We start from the raw sequence: 15,089 nt of genomic DNA, 5'->3' as shown, positions 1-15,089 counted from the left end.
CATTGCCTCTGTGACTAAAACACACTTGTTCATTTTTTTTGATTATTGATGCCAAATTTAACAGAAAGATTTTGACACTAAAAAGCAGCTACAAGCTAAATGCCATAAAATATTGAAATTTCCTGAAAAGTAAGATTAAGTTTCCAAGTGCAGACATAGAATACTCATTTTTAACCAAGTATTGACATGTGGCCCACAATTAGCATAAAGTTAATACACATTTGATTTTATTGTAACTTTAAAAAAGTATTTATTAGGATTGAAGATGCTAAAATTTCTAGAGTAAGCACAAGCTGTTATAAAAAGAATTTGGCAGAGGAATACCTTTATCAAATTTTGTATTTTTAAACTATTGTCCTTATTCAACACCCAAGCACCTACTTAGAATTATCTACCCCGCTTCTGAGAATTCTGTACCTCTGTTCCACGTAAAGAAACAAATATTTTTACTGTATACTGTGAAATTACCTCAGTATTGTATCTCTACGTGATTACTATGGATTGGATATACATTTCTTCCTTTTTGGAAATTAATAAATTAGACGTGATGGGTCAATTTTATGTAGACAGATCCAGTGTATACAAGTCAATGTTTCTATTTTGTGAGTATCATGGTTACATGATGCTTTCTGGAACTGGAAAAAAAAATCCTTTGATTTGCGGTAAAACCTCAAGTGGAGACTCCACCTATTTGCAAGATGTCCTTCCCTAGTTCAACTACCAGTTGTAATGAACAGGAAACAATTTCTGGTCAGTAACTACAGGACATGGGAATGATCATGTCCAAGTTTGTATCTAACTTCTCCTTTTTCCCTCCTGTTCTTTCTGCAAAGATGGTAATGCTATGCCAGGGATGAATGTGGCTCCTCCCATTATATAGTCAGTGAGTCTCTCTTAATATCTCATTTATGTGATATTGATGTGGCAAAGTCACGTCATGTTTTCTTCTTTTTGCTTTTTCTTTCCATTTTTGTTTTTCAGTCTGTGACCTGGTGTTCTTTTGTTTTAGTTGAATGATGTCATTTCCAAAGAATTTCAAAATAGATCTATTTTTATTAGTAGAAGCCTGTTCTATTTTTGAAGATGCAACCAGGCTTGTGGCTTCTTAATTTATGTGCAAGTAGTGTCACTTGTCCTTCAGAATGTAGCACAGAGTGGTTATTGTATCTGAAATAAAATTAAGTCTGTCAAGCGGCCTGGATACTAAAGGTGGTAGAATAGTAATAACATGGATGGATGGTTTAGAAAGCTTGGCAGAATGAGCTTCAATTAATGTGTACAGTGTCAAATCTGTCTGCAATTGGTGCACACTTATACAAGCTGAAGTTTAACCTTTGTATTAACTTATTCAGCCAGTTCCACCTCCACCAAAATAAAAAAAAAATATTGATTTATGTGTAACACCTTCTTACCCACTGTGTGCATTTTATCCCTTTTGTCATTGTTACTTTATCAAAAATACCTAAACAAAATAATGTAATGGAGAAAAGGTGGTTTTCATAGATGGCTTCAGAGATTTTAATCCATCGTGGTGGAACAGATGTGAATGAGCTGAGCCACTTGAACATGGCAGCCAAGAGGCAGAGAGAGTGCCTACACCACATGTGACTGGTACAGTCCACATTTAGGGAAGGTGTTCATTTCTACCTTATTGTCTGTAGAAATTAAATGAACAGACGAACCCAGAGGTGTAGTTCATTAATCTCCTGGGCACTTTTAAATCCAATCAAGTTGAAAAATCAAAATTTAACTCCCATTATGCCAATGAAATGACAAACATTGAACTAATGGTAAGTAGTTTTCACAGGTAATGGATATCGTTATTATACTGAAGCTGGGAACTATTAGGCTCAGCTTTTAGATAAGTGATTGTTATAAAAGAGGCCTATAAGGAAAATGTAAAAAAGAGTTATTATAGATCAGAGGCAACAAAGGCCATAATTATATCATAAGTCATCTAGAAACACAGTTGGGAATCTAGTTCTATAGACTAAAAACAAGGTCAGTAAGATGGCTCAGCAGGTGTCATTTGCCTCCAAACCTGAAGATCTAACTTCTATCACTAGGACCTGCAGGCTGTAACTTTGCCTCTGACCTACTAGACTTATTATTGTATATATGAGTTTAAAACCAGAAACCTATAAACAATTTGGTATCACAGTCCAGTGTGTTTTCCTAAAGGGTATCATTGTAAGAAATGTGGGCAAGGTCCTGATTTGCCACTGATATCAACTAATAAAGGGTTTTATCCTTTAAGAACCATCATGTGTGTGACCCATGGCTCCAGCTGCGTATGTAGCAGAGGATAGCCTTATCAGGCGTCAATGGGAGAGCTGGCTTGTGGTCCTGTGGAAGCTTGATGCTCCCGTGTAGGGGGATGCTGGGGCAGTGTGGCAGGAGTGTGTAGGTAGGTAGAGAAGCACCCTCATAGAGGCAGGGGTAAGGGGGATGGAACAGGGGTTTTGTGGAGGGAAACAAGGAAGGGCAATAACATTTAGAATGTGAATAAATAAACTATCAACAACAACAACAAAAAGAACCCATCATGTGTGTGTGTTCTATGACCTACATCAAAGTAACCAGAGCACAGTAGGAATTTGGAAGTCTAGAAACTCTCTGACTTACTTTCTATGCTGTGATATAATATTGACTGCTTGGCATAGGGCCAAGGCATTTCTAATTTTAATTGGTTGTGTGTTTTTTGGTTTCTTTGTTTACACATTATCTTTTATTGCTTGGAAATAATTCTTAAGGATACAAATGAGGGTATTGTTTTTATACTTTGTTGTTGATGCTGGAAATGAGCAAGCCATTACACAGCATTTTCTGTTCTCCAGAAACCCTCTTAGCAGTAATTAGCTTTATTCCCTCAGCTTGATTGCCAAGAGTAGAGTTGCTCCAATCTAAAAATAGTGGGATTGTCCCCATGCTACCAATCAATCTTTATATAAAAAATAATCCATTGTAGAAGTGAAGGATAAAATCATTTATGCTTGAACAAGAACCTTAGAAAATATTAATCAAACCAACCAACAATTTTAACAGACTATCATCTAGGTTATCATTATTTAACACATATTAAATATTAATAATGACCCTACCTTGTAATATTAGTCTTCCATAATATAATTGTTTTGTTTTATATATAATAATTATAATATATACCTCTAAAATTGAGTGAATCCTAAAGTAAGCAGTTTGTGTACTTAGTAAGTTCAAACATACTTTACTCAGAGGCCAAACTGCATATAGCTATAGTTTATTGCAGTTATTTGAATCAATATCTACTTAAGTAATAAAATCAAACCAAATTCCACTCTAAATTATCAAAATATTGTTTATTTCACCTACAGATTTGTATACTCATTAATTTTGGATGAAAATCAGCTGCTGGGTCCCTAAGATATTGGAATTAAAGCATGAAAAGAGAATGCCCACGTTTGTGTGTCTGACCTAGAAAGAGACTTATTTTTACTGGGTTATCCTATTTAAAGGGTCAAGAACATTGTGAATCTATAAATAAATCTGATTACTGAGGATGGTAAGCCTTTAAGTATTTTAGCTTCCACACTTGTTAGTAACTGATTGTATCCATAATCCATGCAGCCTAGCAGCTTTACAGATGTCTATTTTTGTCTGTTAAAGTTTGCTCCACAAAATATTTAAGAACTAAAATGCCATGCATTTAACTAGCTGATATGGTTAAAGGATCTAAGAGGAAAAGAAATTGCTGAGGTCAACAGCACAATACAAAGTGCACAGACCAATGTCAAAACATGTCTAGGAAGCATGCAAATGGAAATTTTAAGTACCAAGGGTTAAGTCACTTGGCTCCAGAAATCCTCCTTTCATCCGTTTGCCCTCTGATAGTCCTTTGTTCCAAATAGCTTACATATATAGAAAATACCATACATACTGTCAAAGCTCAAAACATTGGACCAACATTCTCTTTTACAAGGCTATTTATTTCAATCTTGTATCTGAATTAGTCTTTATATTTAGAATATCTGAACCTCTGACGTTAAGTCTACAAAAGTTAAAGGGCTACTTAAAGAGAAGTTAATGCCGCAAAGGGCTCAACCTTCTTATTCCATTTTGATCTGCTTACTGAGTCTAAAAGGCATGCGCTTCATTAAGTTACTTAAAGGTTTGAGTTCAAAGCAATTGCACAGCTTTTAACTTCTGATTGTCAATTTTAGATAATTTGTGGGTTGGAGAAAGTAATATTTCAATTATCTAAGATGTAAACATCAGACAGTAATATAATATGCCTAACATGAATATCTTTACTGATATTCATTTCGTTGCTGATAAATAAAAATAGAGAAACTGATTTCCGTGAGCCTCTACATCATCAAACAAAACAGAGAAAGCAATAAAGATAATTTGATGGAGAAATGTTTCCTTTTATCCACTTAGAACAATATTAAATGTACAGACATTTTAGAAAATTGAAATTGAAGGTCAATGCAAGATCTTAAATAGTTAAAGTTGACAAGATATTAAAGGAGAAGTCCATGATTAGATTAAAATGTAATTTGATAACAAGTAGCTCCCACATCTGGCCCAACCTTCAAATTCTAAGAAAGAAAGTCGCTGCTCACATGATGAAGAACATCACAGGTGGTAAAAGGAAAAAGACTCCTATCGGGACTGTTGCCCATTAACAGCTAAACACTAACACATCTTCAAGATGCCCATCTTAAATTATGTGTACACAGCTAAGCAAAATGGAAGTGAGGAGAGCTTGGTGAATTTGCCTTTCTGTTTCCATGGCTACAGATGTTGTGCTGGATTTCTTTGGAGCCTGCTTTTAAGGTGGAAAGCTATAGTCCACTAACGTCCCAGGAAGCTCAAAACTTTAAACTTACTTGGTGTTTGAGTAAGACCATACCACATTGTGTAGTTCACTTGACACACTTTGATTTCCACTTTTTTCTTGTCTCTTTGATTGCCTCTTGGCACTCCTGCATCCACTCTCATTTTCAGTAGAATGGCTCTAAAGTACGGGATTTTGTTTGGTTGTTTTTCATTTAACTTTACATTCTTAGCATATGAAACAGGACTCGGGTTTTATGTAATAAAAATATATTAGTGAATATAATGCAGGTATTTTCTTTCATGACATCACAAAAGTATGGGCCATCGTGTGAGACTTCAATATCTATTTGAATTCTGACTTCAACTATTAACTTGCTCAGTGACTTTTAGGCCAGTCACACAAATTATTTCAGTAACTAAAACACAAAAACAAAGCCCAGACTGAGGAAGTATTATCAGGTAGAAATAATAAAATTAATGGAAACCACCTAGACTAATATTAACATCGTGAACAATCAGCTCTTCTACTCTGTTCTCCCAGGCTCTGTAGTGGACAAGCTAGCTTAAGTGTTTGTTAAAAGCCACACCTTCTGTGTCTTCCCAGACTCTGAAGCAGACAATCTAGCTTAAGTGTGTCTTTGCTAAAGACACACTGTCTGCACTCAAATGATGCTATGAGACTTAGCATGAGCCTTATTGATTGCTTTGAGGTCTTGGGATTTTCTCCAATACACTATGCTACTTATTCTATGTATATTACAAAGAAATCAAGCCAATCATTGTGTAAATTTTGAGGAATATTTTTTCACATACCTGATTTATTACAGAAGAGAGATAATTCAAAATTAATTCACATTATCAAAAGGAATTTGACTGCACTAAATTTCAATTTAAAAGGAAGTCAATTAGATTTCCTGGATGTGCACAAAGCTTAAAATTAATCTTTTAATTGGACTGCAAATATTTAGATCTCTTTTTGATAAAGTTCAATTTTTTTTCAGAAGTAATCTGTTGGTCCCAGTGAGTTTCTCAAAGTTTCTCTCTTATATTGTTTACACACACTTAATTAAAAGAAGGGCAGTAATTTCTTCTCATGTGTTACTGAGAAACTGAAAATAATATTCTATATCAAGAAGACAACACTGCTCTTCTATGAGGTAGGTTGGGATTCATGATCAATAAACATTTTCAATAAAGACATAGGAATATATAATACTTTATTAGAGATTATCAATGGATTATCATAGTTTGTGGGAGAGGAGTGTTCTTGTTTAAAATGCATTCCTATACACTCTAAACATAAACCTCTTTGAAATAAATGTTAACATGCACATATTGTACATTAGAAAGGAACAACTACAATGTCCTTGGCATATAAAAAATCAAAGTGGGACTAATTGGTAACTTAAGCAACACGTGCCAAAAATTGCCAGTGTTATTATATATAGGACTTTCATTACACAGCTTAGAATAAATACATACAAACTGAAATTCAATAAACTCCATTGACCACAGATGAAGGATAGACACTCGGCCAATAGAACATTGGGAAGGCACTTCAAAATAATCATTAAAAACTACTCAGCTCCATTCCACATAATCAAATTTCTTCTGTTGTTTTCTTTCTATACAGGTAGATGACTACCAAATATACTAAATTGAACCTGATTTTCTATAATATATTTTATTATGATGATCTACAAATGGGAATTAAAATATAAACTCATATTTATTAAATATTATTTCTTAAATTAATTATATTATTGTGGTCAAGTGCTTTTTATTATAATCAACATTAAATTAGTTTTTAATCATAAACTAGTTCAATAGTAAGTGGGAAGCTAGCAATAGGAAGCACATGTCATAAAGGAAATAATTCATATTTTGAGTAACTAATTATTATATGTACATATGTATAATCTTGAGTCTATTATTGTACATTTTAGTGATGTAAGTATTTTGGAAATGAATGGTACAGATGTATGAATATCTAGTCCATTTTATAGACTAAGATCCAAATTATGTATTTCATTTTTTTAAGAGCAAATTTTTAAAAGGCTATTGATACATATCGTGTTTTACTGATCGACCATTTAAGCAGTTGAGGGAATCCAACCATCTCTACTGATGCAGACATTTAGAGTAATCTATAAAGTATAACTAATGACAAACTTTTCAATCTTAGACTTGGTTTGTAAAGTATATTTTATTGTTCAAAATTCATGACTGTAACAAGATTTATGACTACATCACTTAAGTAATTTGTTATGTTTAATATCTCAATTTTGCTTTCAATCCAGAAAGCATTAATAGTTATAATACTCACAAGTAAAAATTATTTGGAGTTTACAGACAAAAAATTAAGAGAATAAGTTCATATAGCCCAAACACTGTTGTCTGTTGGTAAAGAAACAATAAAATACTTTTTGTACACTCCTAAACTTCCCCATACTTTACAGTTTCCCACATTAAAGACCTTCACAGTCCTTGAAAAAACGAGAAATTATTTAAAATATATCCATTTAAAACCCTTATAGTATTTTATTCATAACATGAAAAATATTGAGCTCCTTAGAAATTGCTCCATTTGCAAATATATTTATAACTTAAGGAAAATAAATAATTCATACCTCACCAAGTGAGTAATAACGTCTTGGGATCTGGGAGTCTGGATAGATGTTTTCCAGGTACCAAGAAAAAGGCTTACACTTCAGATTTTCCCTTAGTGTTTTTCTGACTGACACATCTCCATAATCCACTTTGACAACACCTGGAATGTTTCAGAAAACCACAAATCAGTTATGCTATTTTTGCTCAATTTTAGTCTGTTTACTTGCGGTCTGCTTTCTTTATAATTCCATAAAACTCATTTGCACGTACAGTTGCCACTAAACTAGGGCTTTCTCACTACCATTCAATTAGTTTATTCAATAGATATACGACTATCAGTTCTTTTATTGCTTATGACTTTTGAAATGTAAATGTTTGCTGCACAGTGTTTGTCATTCTTGGATTAAAAATAATCTTCAGCTAAATATAAACTGGTGTTAATTTGGTGTCTAATACGCAAAGCTTAACTCAACTATTTAATGTGATTTTTTTTTTACTTAATGAAAACTTCATTGCTTTGTTAATACTCATATTTTCACTTTAGAGTCATTTATCCTCTAACTGTAGACTTTATGGGAAATTTATGTAAATATGATACTCATAATAGACTGTACATATGCTCAATTTTTCTTCTTGCACTTCTTTCTAAGCTTACCAAAGACAGTGTTCATTATTTATTGATTTTTTTCTATCTTATGAGCTTACCAAATATCACTTAAGTGCCTTGGAAAAATTAGTAAGTAAGTAAATATTAAAAAACTAGCATAAATGATGGAAAGGAATACATCTACAACTATTTGTTTAAGTTTTATACATTTATTTCAGATAACAGCAGATCATTTGGATTAAAAGGACTATTTCACTGGTGATCATGCAAAGATATTTTCTTTTAGAAACAAAAATACTAACATTTTAAATGCATATTTCTATAGGAACAATAAAAGTGCAACACGATTTGTTCATTATTTGCCTGAAATGATCAAATAATTATTTCAGCAATCTATGACTGAGCAGTACTGTCTTCAGGATTTATTTTCCTGAAAAGACTTCATTAGTGGTTTTGTGCCTAAAAGTTATATTTGAAGATTTATTTGAATATCACTTTAGAATAAATTGGACAGAGTACTAAGTTCTCACACTGTATTGCATAAAGAATGAAAAATAAGAGATTATTGAGGAAAACCCCAGCTTTACTCCCTGCCTCCTCAGAGCCACCCCTTCTCATTAGCACAGAAACTGGCATAGTCTCAAATGATTATGCTAAATTAACTTCAGAAATGCACATGACTGGCTTATCTCTTTAATTCAGAAAAGTACTTTTTCTGCCTAGCATAGTGGTTCTCAACCTGTAGGTTGCAACCACTTTGGAAAGCCTCTCTCTCTCCAAAATTATTTACATTATAACTCATAACAGTAACACAATCACAATTGTAATGAAGCAATGGAAATGATTTTATCGTTAGTGTCTTCATAACATGATGACATTTCCTAACGGGTCACAGCATTAGGAAGCCTGAGAACCACTGCTCTATAGCCTTACTTTTCTACTTAGAAATGAAATACTACATAATAACCAGCAGGACCCATCAGGCACTACATCATCTTCGCATTCCAAGAACCTTCTGACTGGGTCTGATCAATAAACCACTGGAGTCAGGGAATGCATTAGTCATGGTCATAAAGAGAGACAAGTAGCTACAAACCTCTCCAGCTAACAGTTCCTCTACTGCAGAGGTAATAAATGCTATGTATCCACTGGTAAAATTACAAGGGAGAAGAACTGGTGTTTGCATGATTACCTAACTATAATAGTGACTGTGATATAAAACCTGAATGAGGATCTTCTTAATACTGTGGCTTGAAACAGCAACTCACTTGTTTCCCAAAACTTATATCTCTGACACAAACCTCTCCAAGGTAGTTTGTCCAATTGTTCCTCCAGCACTGTGACTGTGGTCTCTATTGAGCATTTCAAACTTAACAAGACCAAAGTTGATTTCTCTGCTTCATTGCCAATGCTCTCAACTTCCTTGATAAGAACAAATATCTACCAATTTCTCATGACAAAATCTTCGAGGTATATTTTCAACATACACACACACATATACACACAGAGACACACACAGACACACACACACAAAATATCCATTGACAACTGCCTCTGTTTTCACCTTCATAATATACTCCTGTCCTTTACTGGTTCTGTCTTTGACCTACCACTACAGTTATATTCTAAACCATTCCAACCATCTGAATTTTTCTATTGATCATGTATTTACTACTGCATGTTCCTTAGATACTACATTTAATGAACAAATCAAATGTCATTTCCCAACTCAAAAAATTTTAGTGATTTTCTATCATAATATTTGGACATCTCCTATCATTGCCTGATATACATTAGCAAATACCTCTTGCCTATTTTTGTAAGTTCATCATTGGAGTCATAACTTATTTATTTTTATCTTTGCTTCTTTTTAGACCCAATGTTTTATAAGTACCTTTCTTTATGTCTGGGACATTGCTGTGGGACTCTGAGTTGTCCTTTACTTAGTGCAAGTCTTTGCTCAAACTTTCTTTTCTAGGCTAAATATGTCACTTCCTTTTGTCATTCCTATCCATATTCTATATCCTTCTCTTTCTCAGCTTTTTCTACACATTATGTCCTAATGTACTCATTAAGACTTAATTATATAATATAGATTCATTTGATCATTGCATATAAGAATTTTGGGTACATAATCTCATCTGTCATCTAAAGTCCCACATTAATAATATGTTACAGATTACTGTGAAATCTACATATTTTCTAGAAAATGTCTAATATAGTAACCTATACAACAATACTTAATATGTAAGACATGTGGTTATAAATATTAGTTTCTTTTGCATGTTTAACATCAAATTTGTCTTCTGTCATAATTATGAGTTTTCTTTGAAAATCTTTCCCTCTTCTATTTTCAGTTTGTGTAGGACAAGACTTTTATATCCCTGCCTTGTGAGCTTCATACAGGTACACAGACTAAATTCCATCATCTGGATGTAAAAATGTACATTTTAGCTCTGTTAGTCCCGTTAAGACCTGGGAGTTTACATTTCTTATAAGCATCTAGGAAATCCTTTTCAAACTAGAATTTAAGTGGCACTTAAGGCAAACTAGGCATGACTTTATTCAAACTTAAATATAGCCAGGAGCCAGGTTGAATTTCTACTTTCTCTGTATTAGGAACTATATAGATGAGTTAATCCTGGCTATTCTGAAACTATTGCAGAAGTAGGTTTCAGACAGTAACATCCATGTAGAAATAAGAAAAACCAATATATATCTCAACAATCATACCTAAGTCGCACACACACACATAGACACACACACACACACACACACACACACACAGAGAGAGAGAGAGAGAGAGAGAGAGAGAGAGAGAGAGAGAGAGAGAGAGAGAGGATATGCTTAAATACATAAGTACAATCTGCTCAGTCCATAAATAATACATGTATAGAGATGATTTCAGGTCTGATGATATGGTATTAGATAGCCGATTCGAGGGCTCTTTCCTAGAGAGAAGACAGTGTCTCCTACTCTCAACATTCCTAAGTTGATTTTTGGTGTTGGAGACCAGTGAAATTCCACCATTTCATGTTAGCATGCCTGTAGGTGTTGTCGTGATTCAGGTCTTGCTTGAATGGCCATGCTGTTGAGACTTCATGTATATAGCTTCCCTAACATTTGTGTGAGAAACAATGTCACAGCACACCACAGATTTCCTGGTCCTTTGGCTTTTGCAATCTTTCTATTTACTCTTCTTGTATGATGTTTCCTAGGCCTTAGGTTCAAGAGTTGTACAGAGTATTGTTATGTGATAAAACTTTTCCTGGGGAGATGCTATGCATACATCTATTCACCCCAGATTGAGAGCCCACAACAGATCTAAGTGCAGATACCACTTGGTGAACGAATGAGAGTTCTGGGTTACCTACAGAAATATGAGTGAGGAGTTACTTACAAGAACAGAAATTACTCAAAACCAGCTGGATCATCAAAGTCTAAACAGCAGGGCTGACAGCTCACAAAACCGTGAACCTAGTACACACTGCACTGCAAGCAGGTAGCTCAACGGGTTAAAGGGTGTCCTTCCTACATTACTCAGTTGATCTAAACCACTCAGTTGATCTACAGTAATGCTTACAATCATTTTCCACATGTATATAAATACATAGGTACAACATTTCTTACTAAAATTTATTTTTTAACTTTAGTATTAATAATTTTATTTGTTTATATTTCAATTATTTGGAACATACTCTTTTTCTAAAATCACCAAGACTTTTCCAAGTCAAGCAAAATCTCCTGTAAGAATGCAGAATATTACATTTCACTATATAGTATGGACTGTTAAAATCTAGCTACAGTGTTTCTTAACCTCTTCTAGCTGGGATTTTTAATACTGATACTTCTGTTTTACATATTAATAATAATTATTTATTTAAACTCATTAGTATTTGAGAGTTCCTAGGGATCCAGCTTAATTGACACTATTGGTCTTCCTGTGGGGTTGCTAATGCCTTCAGGGTCTCAATTCTACCCTTAACTCTTCTAAAGGAGTCATGACCTCCATTCAATTTTAGGTGTGGGTATCTGTATCTGTCTGAGTTAGTTGCTGGGTACAGTCTCTCAACCAAAGAGCATATGCAGGCTGGTACAGGGTTTCCAACATAGAAACAGCACAGGGATAACTTGTCTGACCTTGTCGGGAAAGGATGTGCCTAATCCTACATATACTTGATGAAACAGGGTCAGGGAATACCAGGTGAGCACCCTCTTTGAGGAGAAGGGAATGGGTGATGAGGGGTGGAACCCTCTAAGTGGGGACCAGAAGGGAGGCAGCATTTGGGATGTAAATAAATAAACTAATTAAAAATAAATAAGATATTTTAAGTATAATAATAATAATAATAACAATAATAAATTATTCAACTAGTCCCTTGTTGAGGTAGCTTGAATAAGAATGGAACTCATATGCTTGAATTCTTAGTAATCAGGGATTGACTCTTCTTGAAGGATTAGGAGCTGTGGTCTTGTTGAAGAAAGTGTATCACTTGAGATGGGCTTATAGTTTTCAGAGGCACAAGCATGGCCCTGTGTAACCTCCCCCCAACCCCCTCAACCTGAAACCTGGCTGAACAGGTTTCACTGTTAGCATGAAGAGAGCATCTGGGGTGGAGCCTGCCACCCTATGGCTCTGCCACTCCCACTGCTACTGCCTGCCAACTAGCTGTTCCTGAGCTATCATGTGGTCATCTGAAACTGAACTCCAAGGATGATTTGGCGGGAATGGGCCCCTTCCCCTCCTTCATAACCCGGTGCACGGAATAGTAAAATTGAGCTTTGATCAGAACCTTGTCTTAGCTCCGTTCTTTCTCTTGTCCACCTAGTTCCCTCTTCTCTTCCAGATTCCAGGATGCCTCACAGGCTAGAACCCAGACATGTGGGCCGCTGGCCAGCCTCAACAGCCCTGAATCTCTCTCTTAGTATTGCCTGCAGATAAAGATGTAGAACTCTCAAATAATTCTGCAGAACTATTCCTGCCTAGGACACCAGGGAAAGAGGGGACATGCACTTGAACTTGCTAAAAATTTATATACCTTCAGCAGTATAAAAAGAAAAAAAAATCTCTGCAAAATGAGATATTTTAATTGTTCTTTAACTTGCCTCTTTCATTTCCTGACATATTGTTATTATTTTAAATTCCCACAATTTAAAATAACAACATAAATTTAAAATAATAATGAAGTACTTTGAGATGGCTAACAGAGTTAAGATGATTTGTGCCATACTACACTTTTCTTGGCTTTAACTATTTTGTGTCTACAGATAATATCATGACTCAGATATTTCAATTTGTCTCATCTATTTGGTTTTAGTTTTGTGCCAGATTTTCCTCTGTTGCCTAGAATAACTTCTACTCAGGGTCCTCTTGCCTTCCCTACCTGGAGTCCCAGATATGTTCTACCACACCTGGCTCAATATAGTTCATCTGAAGACACTAATGCAAGTAATAATTTGAGCTGTCTTTTTGTGCACTATAGCGTATCCAGGATCAACCAAGGGTGATATACCTATATATTTAGATGTTATGTTCATGTCTATAATATCTGAGTGAAGAGTAATCGTTGTGATATTTTCACTTTAGTTAAAAAAAAACAATTATTCTGAACTAGTCAATGGGACAGCATTTTGTGTGGTTCCAAACTCCAGCCACAGTGAATAATTTATTTAGTATGACGGCTACCTGTGTAACTGAAGGAGTGTTCCTTTATTATCTATTCATTCCAGCCTATGGGAAGAGAATTTAGAAAGCCAACTCCAAGCACTTTGAAAATAAAATCGTCATCCATATATTCATCCAGAATATGCTTCAGAAGTGTGGGCAGAAGGGACAAACTGTTCTTTATGGGCATAGATTTCTGTAGTAAACATAGCAGTGTACCACTTCTCATTAAATATCTATATGGTTCCCAGGGATTCCTGTTGATTTTGCCTCACCAAAGAATGAAATCAAGACTTTGAATAATTAAATAAGTCACAGACCATAGCATAAGAAAAAGCAACACATAGCAGAATATTTCAAATGACAGGTTTACAGGACACTTCCTCTTTTAACATCAAAATTCATACTATTTAATATTCTACTAAACAAAAAGAAAATTTAATACTTCTCTATATAAAATTCAACATCTAAGTGGTGCTATAAAACATGGCAATTATCCCTCAAAGAACAGGACCTACTTAAAAGTTATCTATGCATTGACAAAATAATGTGATAATTTAAAGTCACAGATAAAATTGAATCTACTGAAATAAATACGGATGATATATTGAGGTATGATTGGAAGCTAGTCTCCTGACTTGACAATTTATGCAAGCTGGAAGGTTTCAATTCATGATTGGCTGACCAAACAAAACATACCCACAATGTTTTTACAAATTATGTTCACTGCATAATTCATTTAGTGTGATACTTAATATTACCATTTCCTCATATATATGGCCCATATGTTATTGTTACATCTGTGAAGTAGAGGTGTATTTTACACCAAATAGCATCTCACAACCTCTGTGGGAAGGCAATCATGATAGCCTAGTTACTGTCTGAACATGAATAACTTGTTTCTCTTCTTCTAAAATCTTTGGCCAGCTATAATATTAGTAATTAATTATTGTTTGTTTAAGTTCATATACAATTAAATGTATTCTGCCTGGTTAAAAAAAACTTTCTGAGATTATATATATATATATATATATATATATTGGCAACTTGAGTAGGATTGAGAGACTACAAGGACATTAGTAACCACACTTCTAATTGTGATAGAGAAAATGTTTCTAGAGATGAATGTTATATGGGAAACAAACTGAGGGGGAAGACATGCTCTGAATATGGGTGGAGCTATGCAATGTGCAGGGATCCTGGATGGAAAAATGTAAGAAGGAATATACCAATATGTAAAGCTATGTTCCTAAGAGGCATGTGTATTACTGCTTTGTCCACTTTGTTCAACTATGTTCATAGACTGCCATATCCAGGGATCCATCCCATAATTAGCCTCCAAACGATGACACCATTGCATACACTAGCAAGCATTTGCTGAAAGGA

General features: G+C 34.4%; 1 protein-coding gene across 5 annotated transcripts in view; it reads right to left on the bottom strand.

The window, feature by feature from the left end:
- Galnt13 (polypeptide N-acetylgalactosaminyltransferase 13) overlaps positions 1-15,089 on the bottom strand; it is a 617,871-nt gene that overhangs the window by 45,545 nt on the left and 557,237 nt on the right. For all 5 annotated transcript variants that reach the window (XM_021153165.2, XM_029474531.1, XM_029474530.1 and 2 more), the window contains one exon: positions 7,452-7,591. In XM_021153165.2, the coding sequence (XP_021008824.1) occupies positions 7,452-7,591 (140 nt within the window). The remainder of the gene's footprint in view (positions 1-7,451; positions 7,592-15,089) is intronic.

This window comes from Mus caroli, chromosome 2 (assembly GCF_900094665.2).
Source record: "Mus caroli chromosome 2, CAROLI_EIJ_v1.1, whole genome shotgun sequence".
Taxonomy (NCBI): domain Eukaryota; kingdom Metazoa; phylum Chordata; class Mammalia; order Rodentia; family Muridae; genus Mus; species Mus caroli.
This window is presented reverse-complemented; position numbering and strand designations above follow the sequence as displayed.